We start from the raw sequence: 19,598 nt of genomic DNA, 5'->3' as shown, positions 1-19,598 counted from the left end.
AGAAGATATATAAGCAAATGACCTCTAAGATTTTTATATGCACATATAAAAAACATTTTATTGTAAATATATATTATGTAATATATAAAAACATGTGATATATTATATAAAATATATTGTATATATATAAAATATTATATAATATGTGCAATATATTATATGTGTATATGTGTATACTATTTTTATTGAAAATACATGTTTTGCCACTGAGACTTTGGTGCATATATATATATATATATATATATATATATATATATATGCATATTTAGAGGTATGTGCATATGTGCATATATATATGCACATACACACACACACACACTCACATTAAAGCTTGCCTACTTTTAAGAGTAGTTTGTTTCTCTAGTGAGACATCCTTTTAGAAAACTAATTTTTCATCTGTAAGAGGTTATCAGTTGTAAACATCTTCTGAATTAGGAATGAGCACATGTGTCTGCTTCTAATTTTGGCTGCACTAGTCTGGGGCAGACCCATACTGGACCTTTGTATGCTACCTCAGTCTCTGTGAGTTTGTATGCTCATCAGTCCTGTTATATTTAGAAGGCTCTGTGTTCCCCCCTCTGGGTCTTATATTCTTTCAGTCTCTTCTATAGAATTCTGTGATCCTAAGCAGAGTGATTTGGTGAGGACATCCCATTTAGGGGTGAATGTTCCAAGGTCTCTCAATTTCTAAGAAATTGTTTGGCTGTGGGTTGTTTGTGTGTGTTCCCAGCTGCTGCATGAGGAAGCAGATTTGTCTTCCTGGATATTTCTGGGTCTAGGTTACCTCACTCAGGAGGAAATTTTCTAGATTCTTTAATTTACCTGTGAATTTAATGATTTCATTTCTGAACAGCTAAATAATATTTCAGTGTATAAATGTACCACATTGCTTTATCCATTCGTCCATTGATAAACATCTAGATTGCTTCCAATTTCTAATTATTATGAATACAGCAGCACTGAACATGGTTGAGCAAGTGTCTCAGTAGCATGGTTATATGTTCAAGAGTGATATAGCTGGATTTTGATTTAGATAAGTGTGAACCCATTTTTACCACAACTATTTTTATATTTTTATAATCAATCTACTAGTAAAGTTAATACAAAATGCCAAATTTATTGCAATAAAAACAAAGATTAAAAGCTTATTTGAGTGGATGTAAAATCTAGGTATCAGTTTCATTTATTCAGATTAATGTTTAAAAAGTTAGCAGAATATTCTGAGTAAGCTGAAATGTAACATACTCCATGTCCTCAAATGTTCAATGTCCTCTGTTTCAAACTTCAAAATATCACATGTCTCTGACTTAGAGGATTTACTGGTTCTGGCTGTGAGGATGCTAAGGAAGGATTACAGTAAGTTCAAGGCCAGCCTGTGCTGTAGCATAAGACCAAGTCTAAAACAATGGAAAACTTTATCAACTATCTTCTTCTATCTCTCATCTTGGAATGCTCTTAGATGGGAAAAATAAAGAATAAGGCTTCAGACAGACAGGACAGCTCATTGGGGGATAACAACATAGCTTTAGTAAACTCTCTGTTTCCTCCTATTTACATTAAACATCTACATTTTTATGGTCAATATAATGACATGTAGGACATAAATTCACAATACTCATAATTCATTTTATTTTGGAGGTCACAATAAATTATTCTATTTTGAGCCATGGCATCTAAAACTCTTATTTTTTTCCTGTAAGCCAAATAACGAAAGAAATCACCCATGTTCCATTTAAATAGAAATAACCTCTTTAAGAGAGTTTCTGTATTTGTTTTCTAGTCCAGAAACTACTCTATTTTCTTTTGACCCTACTACTTTACCTTAGAGAATAACTCTCAGACATGATTTCAGCCCAGATATAAGACAAAGTTCATGTACTCATCCTGCAATAGGATCAAGACCACTCACATCACCACAATGGTCATATTAGAAATGAGCCCAAAATGAGACTCAAACCATGTCTTCTCTCCAAAAATCTATTCTTTTCTCCTCCAAAAGATTAAGCAAGAGGGAAGGTGGGGCCAATCCTATGATTAGCTTAATGTAATGTGGACCTTTACCAAAAAAGGAGGAATCAAAAAAGGTAATAAATTTTATTCTGAGATCATGTGACCTCTGTATCAAAATATAACCTCTTTCAAGAAATAGCTGAATAAAGTAATAAATTTTTGTATTACTTACTCCCTACTGCCTTTGCTCCTATTTGTGATCATATGTAGCTTAACTCTTCACTATAGGTTTCCCTTTATAAAATGGCTACTTTAATTCTTACTTTAGATATATCATGCCACGGACTGGGCCCAGTTGGCCCCTCTCAATGTATGGGAATCAGGGGTTCCAGCAGATGTGCATGGAGTTGACGAGAATTGACAGTCAGACACAGACACAAGAGAGTGTGCTGGATCTGAATGTATTGTCCAAACGAACACCAGACTTTTTATACCGGAGGGAAAAAAAAAAAAACAAAAAACCAGGTGAACACATCGGCCAAGTTATAGTGACACAAAACAAAAGGAATGCATACATCAAAAGATGGCGGGGGACCAGGCCAAGTTTATTGCTTAAAATGGAGCCAAGTGAATGCTCTGATGCAATGCTAATCTACTGTTAAACCCACCACCAGGGGTTCTTTAGTAAATACCTGATTATGCTATTTCTCTGGGCCTAGTAAAGAAACCTGTATCAGGGGAATTCTCTTCCACTAACTCTTTCATGGACAACCCACCTATTTGGTAGGTCATTGTATATTCCTGTGTTTGGGTATGACTCAGCTACTGTCCTAAGTAATTACTATGGAGACTAGCCCTGAGGTTTTCTAGCTCTGCTCTTTGTAATGCCTGATTATTTTCACTATCTCTACTAGAAGTGAATTTGAATGTAACTGAATAGATAACATTCTTACTGAATTCCAAGCTCAACCTTGGCTTCAAGGATTTTCTAGGAACCATTGGAACACTGGTGGAGGCTTAGCTATATGTCAAAAATCAATTCTTAAAGGCACTTATAATAAAACAATACTGAAAGAGAGCACATGGATTCATACACCAGACTAAAGCCAGGACAGGGTTTGAGTATACAGACTATGGGAATGCCAAGGTTCCAGGAGGCATAGTTTCCTTGAAACTCCTCACCTTGTGACTGCCTTCAGGCCTTTTGGCTTGTCAAGCAGACTTCACTGGAGTGGGTGTAGCAATATCATAACATTCAAATAAGAATAAGTTTAAATATTATTACTATAATATATGTTTGTATAAAGAGTACATATATGTAGGATTTTCAGTCTTCTTTGGTATTTCTTCAAAGACTGGAATATCTAGGTCTTAATTCTAGATCCCTTTCTTTGACACCATTATTTTAGATATTCTTATCTATCTCCAATACATAAATATAATTGATTAAGATTAATACATTGAAAAATGTTATTCAGAAACTTACATTACACTATTAATAAATTAAAAAACCCATATATGCATCTGAGTATTTTGACTGTTCATATAAACAGATCATATACAAATGTCATAGTCATACATCATTTATTGATGCACATATGAATGGCTTGATCAGTTTGAAGCCTCAGATACCAATATAAATGTCTCTCAGGATATGGTTCCATGGTTGACAATAAATTTATACATGAATATGGCCCTGGATCTAATCCTCACAACCATATAAATAAATAAATAGATAAATAAATAAATAAATAAATAAATACATAAAATAAATAAAATACATAAAATACATACAATGAATATGTAAAATCAATTCACTCTTAGAGGGCCCTGATCTAACAACTCCATCTATTTTAATGTCTCTACACCCCATCAATTATTTTCAACCATCACCCCCAACTTTGTTCCTTCACCATCCTCACTCTAAGTTGAACTAATAAACTTGTGCCACTTAACTATGCATTCTATCAAAGCTTAAGGTCCACTGGGTTGGATCCTAGTTCTGCTTACCCACCTGTACATGCCAATAATCTCTTTAAGAAAGCAGTTCTGTATGACATAATTAATTTGTTTATGCTATTATATTATAACTTGCTTCAAAAATATTAATAAGGTCTTTGGGTTCTTCTTCCAATTTCAATTTCTGTCAGATAATTCAAAATCTGTATATCACTCTATACCACTAACATCAATCAGTTATTTTATCAAACTTATTTTCATAACTTATAGACTTACAATTCTAGGAAATAGCAATACATTTAGCCTCAAAATGTTTATAACTTAATACCCCAAAAGTAGTCCACCAGAAACAAGTGGACTGAATAATGAGACTAGGAAATAGAAATCATTTGGACTGTTAGGGACAGAGACTTTGATCAAAGTCCTTGGCCAAATGACAAAGGTTCTATCCTAGCAATGCCCTTGGTTCTATCCTAGACAAATGTTAGAAAAACTAGGCAGTCTGGTTTCTTGATAAATTTCTTCTTTAAGAAAGCAAAAAGCAGAATTACCTAGAAGCTATGCATAAAGGTATGAATGAAACTTTAGTGCAGTACTTGGATTGGGAAGGTGCATAGACACCTAAGGGACAGGCCAATCACACTGACCAGGTCACATCTGATACATCAAACCAGAAAAGGCTTACTAACCACTAGAGGTAGTCAGGTCTGTTCATTTATTTAATGTGTATGAGTGCTCTGTCTGCATGTATGCATGTACACTGCATGCTTACTATATGCCCTTATGAATCAAAAATAACGGTGTCAAGTTCCATGGAGATATTGATGGTAGTAAGTCACCATATGGGTGCTATAAACTGAACTCTAATCCTCAGCAAGAACAAGTGTTCTTGCTCAGTCAGTCTCCAACCCCAACCATTCACTTCTTGGAAACTGCTCTTGTTACATGGGCACTCTGCCCTCTTCCTTCCTCTTAAGAACCCACCTATAAACATGAAATTAAGTATACTCTATTTCCACATTTTCTGTGATATTCATTATTGATTTTGTGAGACAATGTTTAAGTAAAGAGTAATATAAGCAGCATTAAAATCTGTCCTGTGAGCACTTAAATTACCATATTTCATCATGTTCATGGACTCAGTTATCAGTTACAATTTGGGAGAGAAAAGACTAATATATGGTTGCTATCAGAAGACCTACAATTCAGATCTTCAGAAACCATATCAGGACAGGGACTTAGATTCTGGTCCTTGTCTAGAAATTGGAAGTGTCCTTGGCTCTATATGAACTTTATCTCCTCCATTATTCCTGAAAGTGTCATTATTATGGATCTCTTGGCCATTCTCTTTTACTTGCATTCTACTCTTCTAAGATGTGGGGAAAATTGAATTTCTAAAGCAAATTATGAGCTCATTTGCAGCTATACTTAATATTAGAGATTTACTGTATCTCACTAACCATATACATGAAACTAATAATCAGAAACAGACCCACAAAAGAGATGAATGTCTCAGCAAATGAGAACATTAATGCATCTCTGTCTTTCTCACTTTCTCTAGCCTGGGCAATAGTAGTTAAGAGAACATTGTTCTGATTGCAGTTGTTTTGGGCTTGCTGTTTCACGACTCAGTAACAATTTCTCAATTCAAAATCTTCACCTCCTCCAGACAACCCTGTGCAGTATAGTTCACTTGTGGAATATCTTATGTTTGAACACGCAGAGTGGTGCCGATGAGTAATAACACCCACCCAAAGTTCAGGACAAGGTTTGGTTAGTCTTCATTTCCTGTGTTGGCTGGATTTTTTTCTTATATTTTTGCTTTGTTGAACAAAAATGTATTGTTTAACCATTGAAATACATCTCGATTTGTTTTTATTATACACAACTTTGAGGGAGATTTTTCAATATGTAATATAAAGTATCTACTAAGGTAGATATTCAAATTCTGAGGCTCAACTATTAACAAACGTTAAGCTGAGAATAGTATCATAGGAGCCACTGCTTGCATTTTCTGCCAACACACAGACAACTAGTAAAGTCCACAGAATTTATACCTTGGACTTTTTTTTAGTAAAAGAAAAGTAAAGTGCAGTACAAATAAATTATTATAGTTATATATTATATTACATAATACATACTATATATTAAATAAACTTGTGAGACATGTAAAAGTTAATTTAATTAATTTATATTTAGTAAAATATAATAATCATGTATTCAGTAGGTGTCTAAGGCTGGCTTCAGTCTTTTATTTTTCATTTTAATACAGACTATATTTTCAAAAGGAAACATAGTGATATTCCATTACACAAGATTAAAATTTAATACAGCAAACTTAAAATGTTATCGCTTCAAAGGATAACTATTATCAGCATTTTCAATTTATTTGTCTCTGCAGCAAAACTATTAAAAAGTAGCCATCTGTAAATACATCATTAAATTGTGGCCTTCAACATCAAATTTTAGGCCTGTTATCTAAAATAACTTTGGCTCTAAGAATGCATTGTAAAGTATTTAGTAAATAAAATGCAACTGCAGCAATAGAATGACTTAATCCTTGATAATAAGACTAACTGTGGGACATACCATTGATATGCCCTACTTAGACCCCTCCGATGCTTTTATTCTATCAGATGCATTTTAGCTTAAGGATGTTTTTAGTTTTACATTCATTATTTCAAAAAATGTTGCCCCCCCTTTTTTTTCTGTAGTATAATCAGGTAGGAAAGATAGCCTATTGTTTACTTTTTGCATATAAAGTATTCAGCTTTTGATACTGACATCTATTTTCATTGAATTTGACAATCAAAATTAAATGCATTACTACAGCTGACAGCCTAGGTTAGTTCCTATTGAAGGAATTACCAACCACAATAAGCACACATCCAAAAAAAACTATCCACTTATAATAATTATATGCTATATGCCTAGATTAGACAGATCTAACAATAGTCTAAGATCTCTTGCTACGTGTGGCTTCTCCTGGCCACATGGTTCTGGTCCATCATGGCTTCCTCATCCTTTTCCTCTGTTAGTCCTCTCAATCCCCTATCCTCTTCTCCCCAGGTGGGCAGGTTCCCAGAAGCTACATGGAGACCCTCTCAAGCAAACATTTTGGTGGTGCCAATTATCATTGGCTTCTGTCTTCTTAACATACTACTCTTTGTAGCTACAACTGTTATATTCATTGCTTTACAGAAATAAATGGCATAAGTATTTAAAATTAAGGTGGATTTTCAACTTAATTAGTCTGAGAAGCACCTGAGAGATTAATAAGCATGTTAGTGTTTCTGTTATAGTATTTCCAGAAAGGATTAACTAAGAAAGGAAAATTTGCTGTGACACTTTCCTGCAGGCAGGGAAAGGATAGAATAAAAAAGAAGGATAGCTACCACATTCATCTTATCTCAGTGCTTCCTGATTTTAGTGGGTTACACAGTTCTAATCTGGCCTCAGGCCATGATGTATTGAAACCTCTAAACATATAAGGCAAAACAAAACCTCCCCTTTCTTTATGTCAGATGTTCATCATAGCTGGAAGAAAAGCAGAAAGACAGCTACTTAACAGTTCAAGTTATACTTTACGTTTTCATTAGTCCTATTGCATTTCGAGTGTAATAAGAAGCATGGAATGTTTCAAAATTGTATTCAAATCCTGAAAAATTTGAAAGTATTATCCTATTGTAAGAAGAAATATTCATTTAGAAAGTAATCAAGTTATCCCTGTGTGAACATACATGCATACACACACACACACACACACACACACACACACACACACACACCATAAAAATTGAATGTTAAGTGTTTTTAAACACAATATCAAAAAGTACATGTTTCCATCAAAGTTAGATTAATTTATAAGACTCAATGATATCTTATGTGATCAAAATAAATGAAAGCCTTCAACAGGAAAATGGTTTCAATAGTGCAAATGTGCTTCTGTTCAGCAGTCCCTTAATTTGGTTCAGCAGTGGTTTAGTTTGGTCCTTGGCTTGCAGAAAGAGAAATTGCCGTAGACAGTTGCTCTCAATAATGGAGAACTTCACCTTTATGTAAAAGAGGAACTAAAGTCATAGGTCTTCATACCACAGAGTTTAAGATTTTCCCATGAATCATTGTATATACATGTATTTCAGTCTTCAGCCCCAAAGTTTAACTAAATCAAGAGATGACACACAAAGTGAAGCAATAATACACACATACACACATACACAAACACACATACACACACACAGAGAGAGAGAGAGAGAGAGAGAGAGAGAGACAGAGACAGAGACAGAGACAGAGACAGAGAGACAGAGACAGAGACAGAGAGACAGAGATTGACAGAGACAGACACAGAAGAACAGAGATACTGGCAGAGACAGAAACAGATGAAGAGACAGAAAGGCAAATAGAAACAACTAGAAACAGAAAAAGAGACTGACAGATATATAGAGACAGAATACAGACAGACAGAAATACATACACACACACACACACACACACACACACACACACACACACACACACACAAAACACACACACACAAACTTGCCAGATCCTGCACCTTCGCGTTTTGTCTAAAATTTCATGGACAAAACTCTCCGACTCACTGAACCTCTGCCATCCATTCTGCTTGTCTTGTAAGCCATATGCAACCCTGGGCGTGATATTTTTCACCCTGTTTATAGCCCAGTAGGAAAAATACCATCATTTCTATTTTCCATTCACAGTAGTCATTACTTAGTCAATACTATGATCTCCTTTTTAGACTCCATCCACATAAACTATTATTCCTATTTCTCCCTGAGAACAGAAGGACTTTACTAATGCCATCCTGTGCAGCCTGCCCTCCCTGCCTATGTCCCACCTTGGACCTCTCTTTGGCTGCCTCCTCACTTAAACCTATCAATTGTATAAACTTTCAGAGAGTTGAGTTCAGTTTACTAATCACAAGAGGATCTGGATATCTCATTAACTTACATTAACAACTGAGAAGAATTTGGTTTTTATCCCATTGAATAGACAGGTCCTTGGGGTGTTTGCATTTTAATGGAGTACAGTTACTACATAACTCACCAGAATGGAGTAGCCCTAAGCAGAATTTCAACCATCGCTCATGAGTAGAAGAAATACTTAGGATGAAATATTTGTCCCTGAACTGTAATACTTGAAGTGACAACTTTCCATGCATATGTATGTCCTATATGAATAGAAACCAGTGCTTACATTTGTATACCATAAAATCAAAACTAAATGCAGAAATCTAAGCTGTGCAACAGTTGAATCATCAATTTCTTTTTTTTTTTTTAATTAATCATTTGATTTGTTTACATCTCAAATGATATCCCCCTTCTGGGTTATAACTACATACACATACCCACATCACGTCTGTCCTCCCTCCCATTTTCCTCAATGAGTGTGCTCCCCAACCTACCCATTTACTCCTGACCCATCATTCTAGCATCCCCCTACACTGGAGTATCAAACCTCCGCAGGAACAAGGGCCTCCCCTCCCATTAACGTCAGGCAAGTCCATCCTCGGCTACATATGTATCTGGAGGCATAGAGCCCTCCCTGTACACTCCTTTGTTGGTTGTCTAGTCCCAAGGATCCCTGGGTGGTCTGCCAGTGGACATTTTTCTTCCTATGGTGTTGCAATCCCCCTCTGCTCCTTTATTCCTTCCCTACCTCTCCCATACTGTGATCCCTGAGCTCAGTCTGATGGGTGGCTCTAAGCATCCTCATCTGTATTGGTTAGTTCAGGCAGAAACTTCCAGGGAACAGCCACACCAGGTTCCTGTCAGCAAGCTTGGCAACAGCAATAGTGTCTGGGTTTATTGTCTGCAGACAAGATGGATCCCCAGGTGGGGAGGTCCCCGGATGGCCATTTCTTCAGACTCTGCTCCATTTTTTTGTCCCTGTCTTTCTTTTGGACAAGAACATTTATGGCTTAAAAACTTTGAGATGGGTAGGCGGCCCCATCCCTCAGCTGGTGGCCATGCCTATCTACTGAAGGTGGTCTCTACATTTCCTGAACAGAACACCAATGGCTCATACTCTAAAATCAACGATTGTCAAATGCGACCTCATAAAATTGAAAAGCTTCTACAAGGCAAAGGATACTGTCAATAGGACAAAACGGTAACCCACGGATTGAGAAAAGATCTTTACCAACTCTACATCTGATAGAGGGCTAATATCCAAAATATACAAGGAACTCAAGAATCAAATAACCCTATTAAAATAGGGTACAGAGCTAAACAGAGAATTCTTAACTGAAGAATCTCAAATGGCTAAGAAACGCTCAAAATCCTTTGTCACCAGGAAAATGCAAATCAAAACGACCCTTAAATTCCACCTCACACCAATCAGAATGACTAAGATCAGAAAACACAGGTGACAGCAGATGCTGGTGAGGATGTGGAGAAAGAGGAATACTCCTCCACTGCTGACCCAACTCAAGTTGGGAAAACAACTTTGGAAATCAATCTTTCAGATCCAGAAAAAATTGGAAATAGTTCTACCTAAAGACTTAGCCATATCACAAATAGCCTTGAATAATGTTCTTCGTGTACACTTTTGTTTTGGTATGCTACACATGGATAGATGTGAATACCGATATGCAAGCTGCATATTGATGGACTAATATTATTCATGAACTAAATCTTGAAAGGTGACAGGGGGAAGCAAAGAAAAGAACAGTACCTTTGCCTTTCCCATCAATGGTAGTTTCCTCACTTTTCTTTTTGACTTCTCCTTTTTCTGCAGATAAAATAAGAATGTTATAAGCCTCAAACTAATTCATTCTTATATGTTTCAGAGAACAAATGACTACCATTATAGTGGCCAATTTACTTTGCCAAGAACACTGTAAGTCTAAGCCAAAATCCTAAATAAGTGGATTCTATACTAGAGCCTTCTAAACACACTGAAAGCTAAGGAGTCCTGTGTATCTATAAAGGGATATAATTTGATAAGGAAAACAAATCTTTAACAAAGGTAGAGATATTAAATGCAGTACAATTGCTGTACAATTACTGAATAAACTCAAATATATTAAAAGTAATGAACTGAGTGTTCCCTCTGGTTTGGGTCACAGATATTTATTTGGAATTTTGAAATTTCTGAACACATCTTGGTAATAGCAGATTAATATGAACAAACAAATGTCAAGAGAGGAATAAGAATGAGAATGGTATAGCAAACTATTCCATGTATTCTTCTCACAGTATGAAATAATTTGATATCTTCATAGTTTTAATGAAATTGAATAAACTAAACAATAATCTTTATTAGTCACATGTATACCTACACTCCACATACCTACACCCCACTCTCTCTTACTTTATCTCTTTCTATGTATATATTTATGTATGTATACTGCAAAATGCAGAAGAATATCACAGTAGTATTTTAACAAATGTTAAGATGCCAGATAACATGGCACAGCCTTGAAATTTCATGTTTCTGAGGCATGAGACTCATGATCAGCCCGAGCTAAACAGATGAATTCCATTTTAAAATGAAGACAGAAATAAAGGATTTTACATGTTTCCTTCAAATACAATTTGGAACATTTAAAAATTCTGAGTATTTTCACTAACAGTGACAATCAAACAAATGAATCCCTTTCTAGAAAACAGTTGCTTCCCCAGCACCACTATCAATTAGGACTCTTTGATTTAGGTGTTAGATAGATTTTCTAATCCTTACCTTTCTTTTTTGTATCAGAAGTAACTTTCTTCTCCATTTTCTTCTTCTCTTCTTCTTTTTCTTTTTCTTTTTCTGGAGAAGAAATTGCAAATATGCCTATTATGGAAAGACAGTAAGGATGAAGCCAGTTGACAGAAAGGAATACTGCTGAGTGGGTTCTGTCCTGGGCAACCTTGTGGTTAATACCACCTTTTCCCCATTTAAAAAATAACGGTAGCCCTCTCAAAGATGGATAGTGCTATCAGGAACTTTGTACAGTGTCTTGCTCAGTTCTGGGTAAGTTTCTTACAAACAATATTAAAAGTAGACATGACTATTTTATTACAAATAATGTGTTAGCCCAGACCAGAAGTTGTCAGCCTACAGGTTGTAACCCATTTGGAGTACTGAATGACCCTTTCACAGGGGTCACCTACGGCCATCAGAAAAATGTAGAGATTTACATTATAATTCATAATAGTAGCAAGTACAGTTATGAAGTAGTAACGAAAGTAATTTTATGGTTGGTGGTTGCCACAACAAGAGCAACTGCTATAAAAGGTCACAGCACTAGCAAGGTTGAGAACTACTGTGCTACACCATTCTATTTTGAGTTGATTTTTTTTCTTTTTTAGCTCTGGCTCTTGTCAACAGATATTTGGACCTGGTGACATTCATGTGGCAGTGTGGCAGGAATGTTACCTTCAATACCCTTTCTGAACAGTTTTATGAAGTAGAGTTCTTGGGTATACCAAGGTTGTAGTATGTCTGAATGCTATGCAAAATCATGTATGGCTCCATGAAGTTTCCTGGAGGATGCCTCTTTCAGATATCTGAGCATGTCATGGTACAACTAGGGCCAAGAAAGATGGTCAGGTGCTGCCTAGCCATAAGCTTGGACTCCATGGGCATTTTTCTGGTAAGTCTAGTCATTTAGAATAATAAAAGCAAGTGCTTATATCTAATAGTTTAAATAGAATAGTCAGTGATTTTTGGCCTGAATCAGTAATATGAATTTTCATCGTTAGAAACTTTTATCTTCAATTCATAGAAATATTTATTCTATATTTGAAATACCTTTTTCTTTGCCATTTGTCACTTTTCCAGACTGATGCCCTCTATGTTTTTCATTTGCTAGAACTATTGTGAGATTTTTTTTTTTTTACCATGCTGAGAATATCCAATGTGAAATTCTAATGTGAATGCTTAAGCTGTCTACTAAGAACTGGATCTAATTAAATACAGGAATTAATTCATCCCCTTAGGTATAGAGCTTTTTTATGTACAAGATTAAATCTAACACTTTCTTTTTGTGCTAGAAGTATAATTTATAAACAGCCCCTTTCTATTACTCCCTGAGAAAATCTAGCACTGTAAGGAGACATGTTCTCACTTTGTCTAAATGTGTCTGCAGCTTGCTCAGTCTGAAGGAGAAAGTCCAGAAAGTAAAATTTTATCATTCCAGAGTCAGAGGTTAGACTACTGAAATTCACTTTGTTCTTTTCTACAAGGTTTAGGTCTAAGCAAAAATATATTTTAAAATTAAATAAAGATATTTTAGAGTATTAATATATTCATTTAGCTTACTGGGAGAAATTATATGTAACAGGACATTTTCCATCTTTCTAAGTAAACAAAAATGCCAGGTCATTGGAAAGGCTTTTGCGAAACTCCATCATCTGGTATCATGAATCAGAAAGGGGCCGAACTACATATGAGTACTTGGAAATATTTCTAAGGCCATACTTATAATGCCACAGTTGCTATATAATTATAAGTTAGTATCTGAATCTAAGTTTCCTACTGCAGAGGAATAAATATTTCATCGGAAAATCTGGGCCAATTAGTTAATGGCACATTGAACTTCACAGTTAAAATAGATACTTGAGGCTATGAGATGTAAGTCCTTCTTTTCAAGTTTTTAAAAGAGAATATTCTTGTGCAATGAATCCCATGCTTTGACTTAATATAGCTGGGGTTTTATAATGGCAATACAGTATTCTTGCCAATTTCAGATTGAATTAATGTTTCCATTATACACTCTGCATGAGATTATAGCCATACACAGTGAGAATCAGGAATAAGAGCAGAAGTCCACAAAAAGTAGGTATAAATAATGTTCTTTAATAATAATGTTTTTATGAATTAGGACTTTAAGCTGTCATTATGGGATTTACCATATTCATAGAGAATTTCATTTAAAGCATCAGCCTTTAAAGATTTTGTGTTTTTGCAGCAATGTTCTCTGTGTTCTTTAGGTGATCAGTAGCAAAGAAATTAAATTCTCATTTATAAATGACATAGGAATTTAATTATGCCTTACTCAGATATATAAATAACTCATGTTTCTTTTATGAAAACTCTCCTTACTTGGAAACTTTCTCCCTTAATGTTCAACAATTCTCTTCTCATGTGACTGTGCATTCACTTAGACATTTCAGTAGCTTTGTCTTCTAATGTGCTTGCTGTTTTGTTTGCAACACTTAGAGAAGGGTTAGAGTCTTTAATGATATTGGATTCAATCAGTTAGCAATTAAACATGTGTGTAGCAGCTGGACTTATCAGCACATTGTCATTCTCTGACAAAATTGTACAAAGTCTGAAAATGATGGCTTTTTTGTGAAGGAATATTTGCTAAAACCTGAAGCTCTGACCCAAGAAAAATGTTATTAGCTTCTGCATTAAATAATATCAAATGAAAGAGAAGTTAGAAGATTTAAACTTTTTACTTCCTAAGCTCTTACACTGTGCTTTTTTCTTTCCTTTAATTTTTTATATGACTTCTCAAAACCAGAAAGCACATAACAGTTAATTATAGTTGTAAGGCTCTATAAAACTCTGTTTTCAGAAAAACTAAGAAACAAATGCAAGTAGTTCTAATTGTGCCTTATGTTTTGTTGTCTCCAAATCTTCTTACTATGGAGCTTATGCTAACTCTACATAGCAGAGGAATGCTTTTCATTTCTATGGGGCCAGGGTTAGTGTATTTTTGTTGCCAGTCAAATCAGGTCCCAGTTGTTCCATGACACCACATTCCAACATTCCACTTCACTGACACCTTGTTTCTTTGGGGTGGTAGAAATTGGCCTGCAACCCACCTCATGTCATGACCTTGGAAAAAAAGATGATGCCAATTATACGATTATTATTAAACCTTCCCATTGTTATCTATAGAGTGTGGGATAAGAAACAATGCATGGGCATCCTTAGTATAAATTTTTTTCCTGATCTTTTGTAGGTGGACAATGTTAGACATCTGTTTTGACATACTAAATTAGGTAGCTAACAAGCTGTACCAATTTTATTTTTACTTATTTTTTTTCTGTGAGGTATAGAGATAACTAGACTAAAGTGTCTGGAACAAAGTAGTTATTAAAAGTACAGCATTTACTACATTTGGCAAATAATAAAAATGTAAGTACATATTATCTTTAGTATTTTTCTAGGTGTGAGTTCTACTGATTTCCATAAGTGAAAATTACTTACCTCTTTGCAGCTAAGGAATGTGTGTCTAGAATAAGTTTTCTTGAAAATCCTCAAGAAAAAATGTGTACGCGTAGAGGCAGATCTGCTTACAACACAGCTGTGTTACAATGAAGAACAACTTCTTGATGTTTTGGTTTGTTAGCTACCATTTATAGAGAGAGGAACTGAAATTTAATGTGTCGAAACAGATGTCCAACATCACAAACCTGATAAGGTCAAGAACAGAATTCAGTCTGATACATTCTTACCCCATACTGTGTAGATAACGAAAAGAAAATGTCAATAATTGCTCATTCTCTGATGCAACTGTTGAGAAAATGGTAGCCCTTCTGTCTTCAACCATAAGTTTTAGGGAAATGACTGGAATGTATTTAAATGTACCACTATTTCATTCCTCAATCCAAATGGAATTTATATGATCTTTCACATAATAACCACTTTTATTAGGAATAGATTACTTCAAAAATCTTTAGAGTTGTAAATAGCCATAATGTACTCTTTATTTTACAAAGATTTAAAATAAGAGAAAGATCCACTTCATGTGCTTAAGATGTACATGTATATATAATGTTAGACACTGAAGTCGATTAGAAATAATTTTAAAAAAAAAAACATAGTATCCTAGTTTGTGTTGATATTCCTGAGATAAAGCCACATGTAAATACAACTTAGGAGAGGGAAGGGTTTATTTACCTTACAAGTTATAATCCAGCATTGAGAGAATATAAGGTAGGAACTTAAGTATGGACTACTGGGGAACTACTTCTTAATTTGCTTCCAAGTTCATGTTCACCTGTTTTCGTTTTACAAAATTCAGGCCCACCTGCCTAGGGATTGTACCATTCACATTTTGTTGGGTTCTTTTATATCAATCAGTAACCAAAAAAAAAAAAAAAAAAAAAAAAAAAAAAGTCTCACAGACATTTCACTAGGCAATTCTTTAACTGAAGGTAACTCTTCCAACATGCATCAATTTGACAGCCAAACTGGAGTATAACACTTGTTTTAGCAGATTAGGGAATTAGAAGGTGGAAGACAGTATTGTTTGTTTTTATTAAGGTTAGACATGGGTAAGTCATTCATAATAGGTAATATTAAGAAACCTATAGAAAAAACTTTGGCTATCTTCACAAAAAGGAACATTCCTGCCAAGACTCTGAAACAGGAACATGCTAGATATGTAGAAATCAGAGAAATAGTGAAGGCAGGGAGAGTGAAATACTCAGGGGAAGAGTTCTACTGTAGCACATCTGGTGAAATAGTGTTGCTTAGTCTAAGAATTTTTCTTCTCACAGTAACATAGGAGACTACAAAAGTACAATAAGCCAATAAGTTCTTTGCTGCTTGGTGGTGTCAAATGCTCCACTGGATTATGTGATGAAATGATAAGGAAACTTTAGGAGAAAAATCAGTAAAAAGGTTCTTTTGTTGTTGTTATTGTTCACCAATAAAATTTCCTCTAAATTTTATCTGGGGCTTTTCAATGAAAGAAACATTACGCAACATAATGAGAGCCATTACTTTGCAATGCAATTGTTACTGTGACAGCAAGGGTCTTTCTGTTGAGGGCTTTGCTTCTCTGCCATAAGTAGGCTGGTTTTTTAGAATCCTAATCCATTATTTTGCCTTCAGTTTCCTTTAGTGATGGCTGAGTTATCCAGGGAAATCAGTTCTCATTATTAGCTGTTAACAATTAACTACCAAGCTGTAATTCCTTAACAGTTTCCAGTGACTACTCAGAGACTTTTAGCTATGCAATTTAGTCACTGAAGTCAACAAAACTTCATTTAGTCTTATGCTAAACGAGTTGTAAGGATCAGGAATCTTTTAAAAGCTTTGACTCCTGATGTGAGAATCAAATTGAGAAGAGAAAGTTCACCATGACATTAAGGCCTTTGAGAGAAAAGGTCAGAGGCTCAGCCCAGAAAGACTGAGTAAAAAAGGAAACTTTAACCTGAGGCTAGGTGCTATGTGGAGCCTTGCCACAGCCTGAATATTTCAAGCCTTACAATTCACACCTCTGCAGAACTGAAGATGTCCAGTGATGTATTGTGTGTTCAATCTACAAGCAGGGAGCTCTAATTCTCATGGAGTACATACCCTATTTTGTTCATGATATCATGACATACATCTTCTTTGAGCCTCCAAAGTATTGAAATAAAGGAGTCTCAATTAATTAGCTGTTTTATGAAAAGTAAAAATGTAGTTTTGATTAGAATCAATATAACCCGGAGATGACATGAAACTCCATTAAGGGAAATAAATAGATGATCTTGTGTACATTATCATATACTTGGACTCAAGAAAGCTTTCATGACTTTCAAAATTTATTTAAACGAAAGAGTACAGATACGAATCTAAAGATGAGAATCAACTGCCTTTTGTGCCTTGTAACATGGAAAGTGAAAATTTTCATTGCTTTGTACACTTGCTGAGGCAAAGAGAAAAAGTATTTATCATCTAACTTGTATTTTTGTTCTATCTCAATGAAAAGTCTTTGACATAATAAAAAATTTGTTTTCTATAGCTGAAATTTTAATAAAAAATTCAAGGGGAAGAATAATTTCAAATAGTTTAGTTCACAAAATATCTTTAAAAATTTAATGTTTAAAATAAAAAGGTATTTCCTAAACATTTTAAAATTAGAGAGAGCTTTTAAATAACTGATTATAATAATATTGGATGTGTTATAATTATAAGAATGAAAGTTTCCACATTTGTTTGTTTGTTTGTAGAAAAAATATGAGTCAGTAAAAGAAATGGGTTGGAGGGCATGGAAAGTGAGACCCTAAGTTTTACATTCCCACTATGGATTTTAAATATCAGAAGGACAATGCTCAATTAAAATTTGTTTGATTCGTTCCAAAACACATAGCTGCCAGTACAAGTGCATTTATCTTATCAAGCAACACTATAAAGTATGTTAGTTCCTTTTTATTTGCTTCATAATGCTGTTATTCTGAGATTCTCTTTTTAAAAAGTTTAGATTTTATGCAGAGTCATTACTTCCACAAGATGTGTTCTAAATATTGATGCTGTTTTGTTCTTTTGTTGGATAATGAAAAATAAACACAAGATATTTTCCTAACAGTGTTTCATTTTCACCATCATGTCATCTAAATGAGATTACTTTTTCTGCATTTTCTTATGTGCTCTTCTATATTTTTCTGTAATTGCAAGTGGACTATGAATGTCCTTCATTGTGTTTGAAATCTCAAGAACACCGAGATGCATTAAAAATTTGAGTTTTTCCTTCTCATCAATAATGTGTTGCTATTTAGGGTTAAACTTGGTTATAATTCAAAGTCAAAATTCACAAATATTGTCAGTTTTATCAATAGAGCCCTGAGAAATTTGGATTTGATTTACTCAAAAAGAGACTCAATCATTATTTCCAATAAGATATGACTTTAGAATTACCAAACTATACCAGTATGTTGGTCATATTTATAAGACTAGTTTGTAATTGAATCCTTTCAATTTTTAAAAAATTCACATAATGGATATTACTTCTTAAAGTGGAAAATTGAAAGCCTATTGTAAGAACTCAAATTTTCATGTTGTACTATGTCTTAGTATGTCAAGTTCAACTCCATTTTAATTTATAAGCTACATAAACCTTAACATCTCATATAATGTATGTATACTAAAGTAGGATTATAGATTTATATCTTTACCCTCTGGACATAAGATTTATTTGAGTAGTGTCAAACATTCCCCCTTATCTTAAATGTCCTGTATTTTTCACTGTGTAAACAGCTCCAAGCTTCTTTATTCTATTTGCCAAGAACAGAAATAATTTCAAAGGTAGTGCCACTTTTCTCCTTGATCATCAAGGAAAAATAAAGTCATTTACCACCAGTTTATGTAACAGAAGAAAGCATTTATATTAAGCTAATACAAATAGCAAACACATGCCTTATTTTTTATTGTACGTGCCAATAAGAACATTAAAAGGATACATTTCTTTCCTCATAAGTTTTATGAGTAAAATTTGTTAGCCCAAAAGTTTTAAATCTGAATTCTACAGGAAGAAATGGCTAGAAAATTATATTCACTTTTTTATAAAAACCATCTGTCCTATGGGAGTGTTTTTGTTTTTATTTTGTTTGGTTTCCATGATCAAACACTAACCAAAATTGATTTAAGGAGAAAATAATTTATTACTTTCTATAGCTTTCAGGTCACAGTTTATCCTCATATAAGTCAGGGTGGGAACTGAACTCAGGAACCTAGAGTCTAGACCTCAAGAAGATAACATGGGAGAAATGCTGCTTACTAGCTTATTCATGACACCTTTCTTAGCTTGTTTTCTTATATGTCCCATGACTCTATGTACTAACCACAGCCTAGACCTGCAAGCATAAATTATTAGTCAAAGACATTTGGCACAGGTATGGTCCATCTGATGGGAAAAAACATTCCTCACTTGAGGTTTCATTTTCTAAGGGACTCTAGTTTGTTTCATATTGGCAAAAACTGATCAACATACCTTTTTTTTTTTTTTTTTTTTTTTTTTT

General features: G+C 34.4%; 1 protein-coding gene across 1 annotated transcript in view; it reads right to left on the bottom strand.

Annotated features, from left to right (window-relative positions):
* Positions 1-19,598, bottom strand: part of Trdn (triadin) — a 398,410-nt gene that overhangs the window by 219,017 nt on the left and 159,795 nt on the right. Inside the window, exons 11-12 of the mRNA XM_029532915.1 lie at positions 11,614-11,679; positions 10,606-10,662 (exon numbers count right to left, since the gene is read on the bottom strand). Coding sequence (XP_029388775.1) covers positions 10,606-10,662; positions 11,614-11,679 — 123 coding nt within the window. The remainder of the gene's footprint in view (positions 1-10,605; positions 10,663-11,613; positions 11,680-19,598) is intronic.

Source organism: Mus pahari, chromosome 21 (assembly GCF_900095145.1).
Source record: "Mus pahari chromosome 21, PAHARI_EIJ_v1.1, whole genome shotgun sequence".
Taxonomy (NCBI): Eukaryota; Metazoa; Chordata; class Mammalia; order Rodentia; family Muridae; genus Mus; species Mus pahari.
The sequence above is the reverse complement of the archived record's forward strand: the minus strand, read 5'-3'. Positions and strand labels throughout refer to the sequence as shown.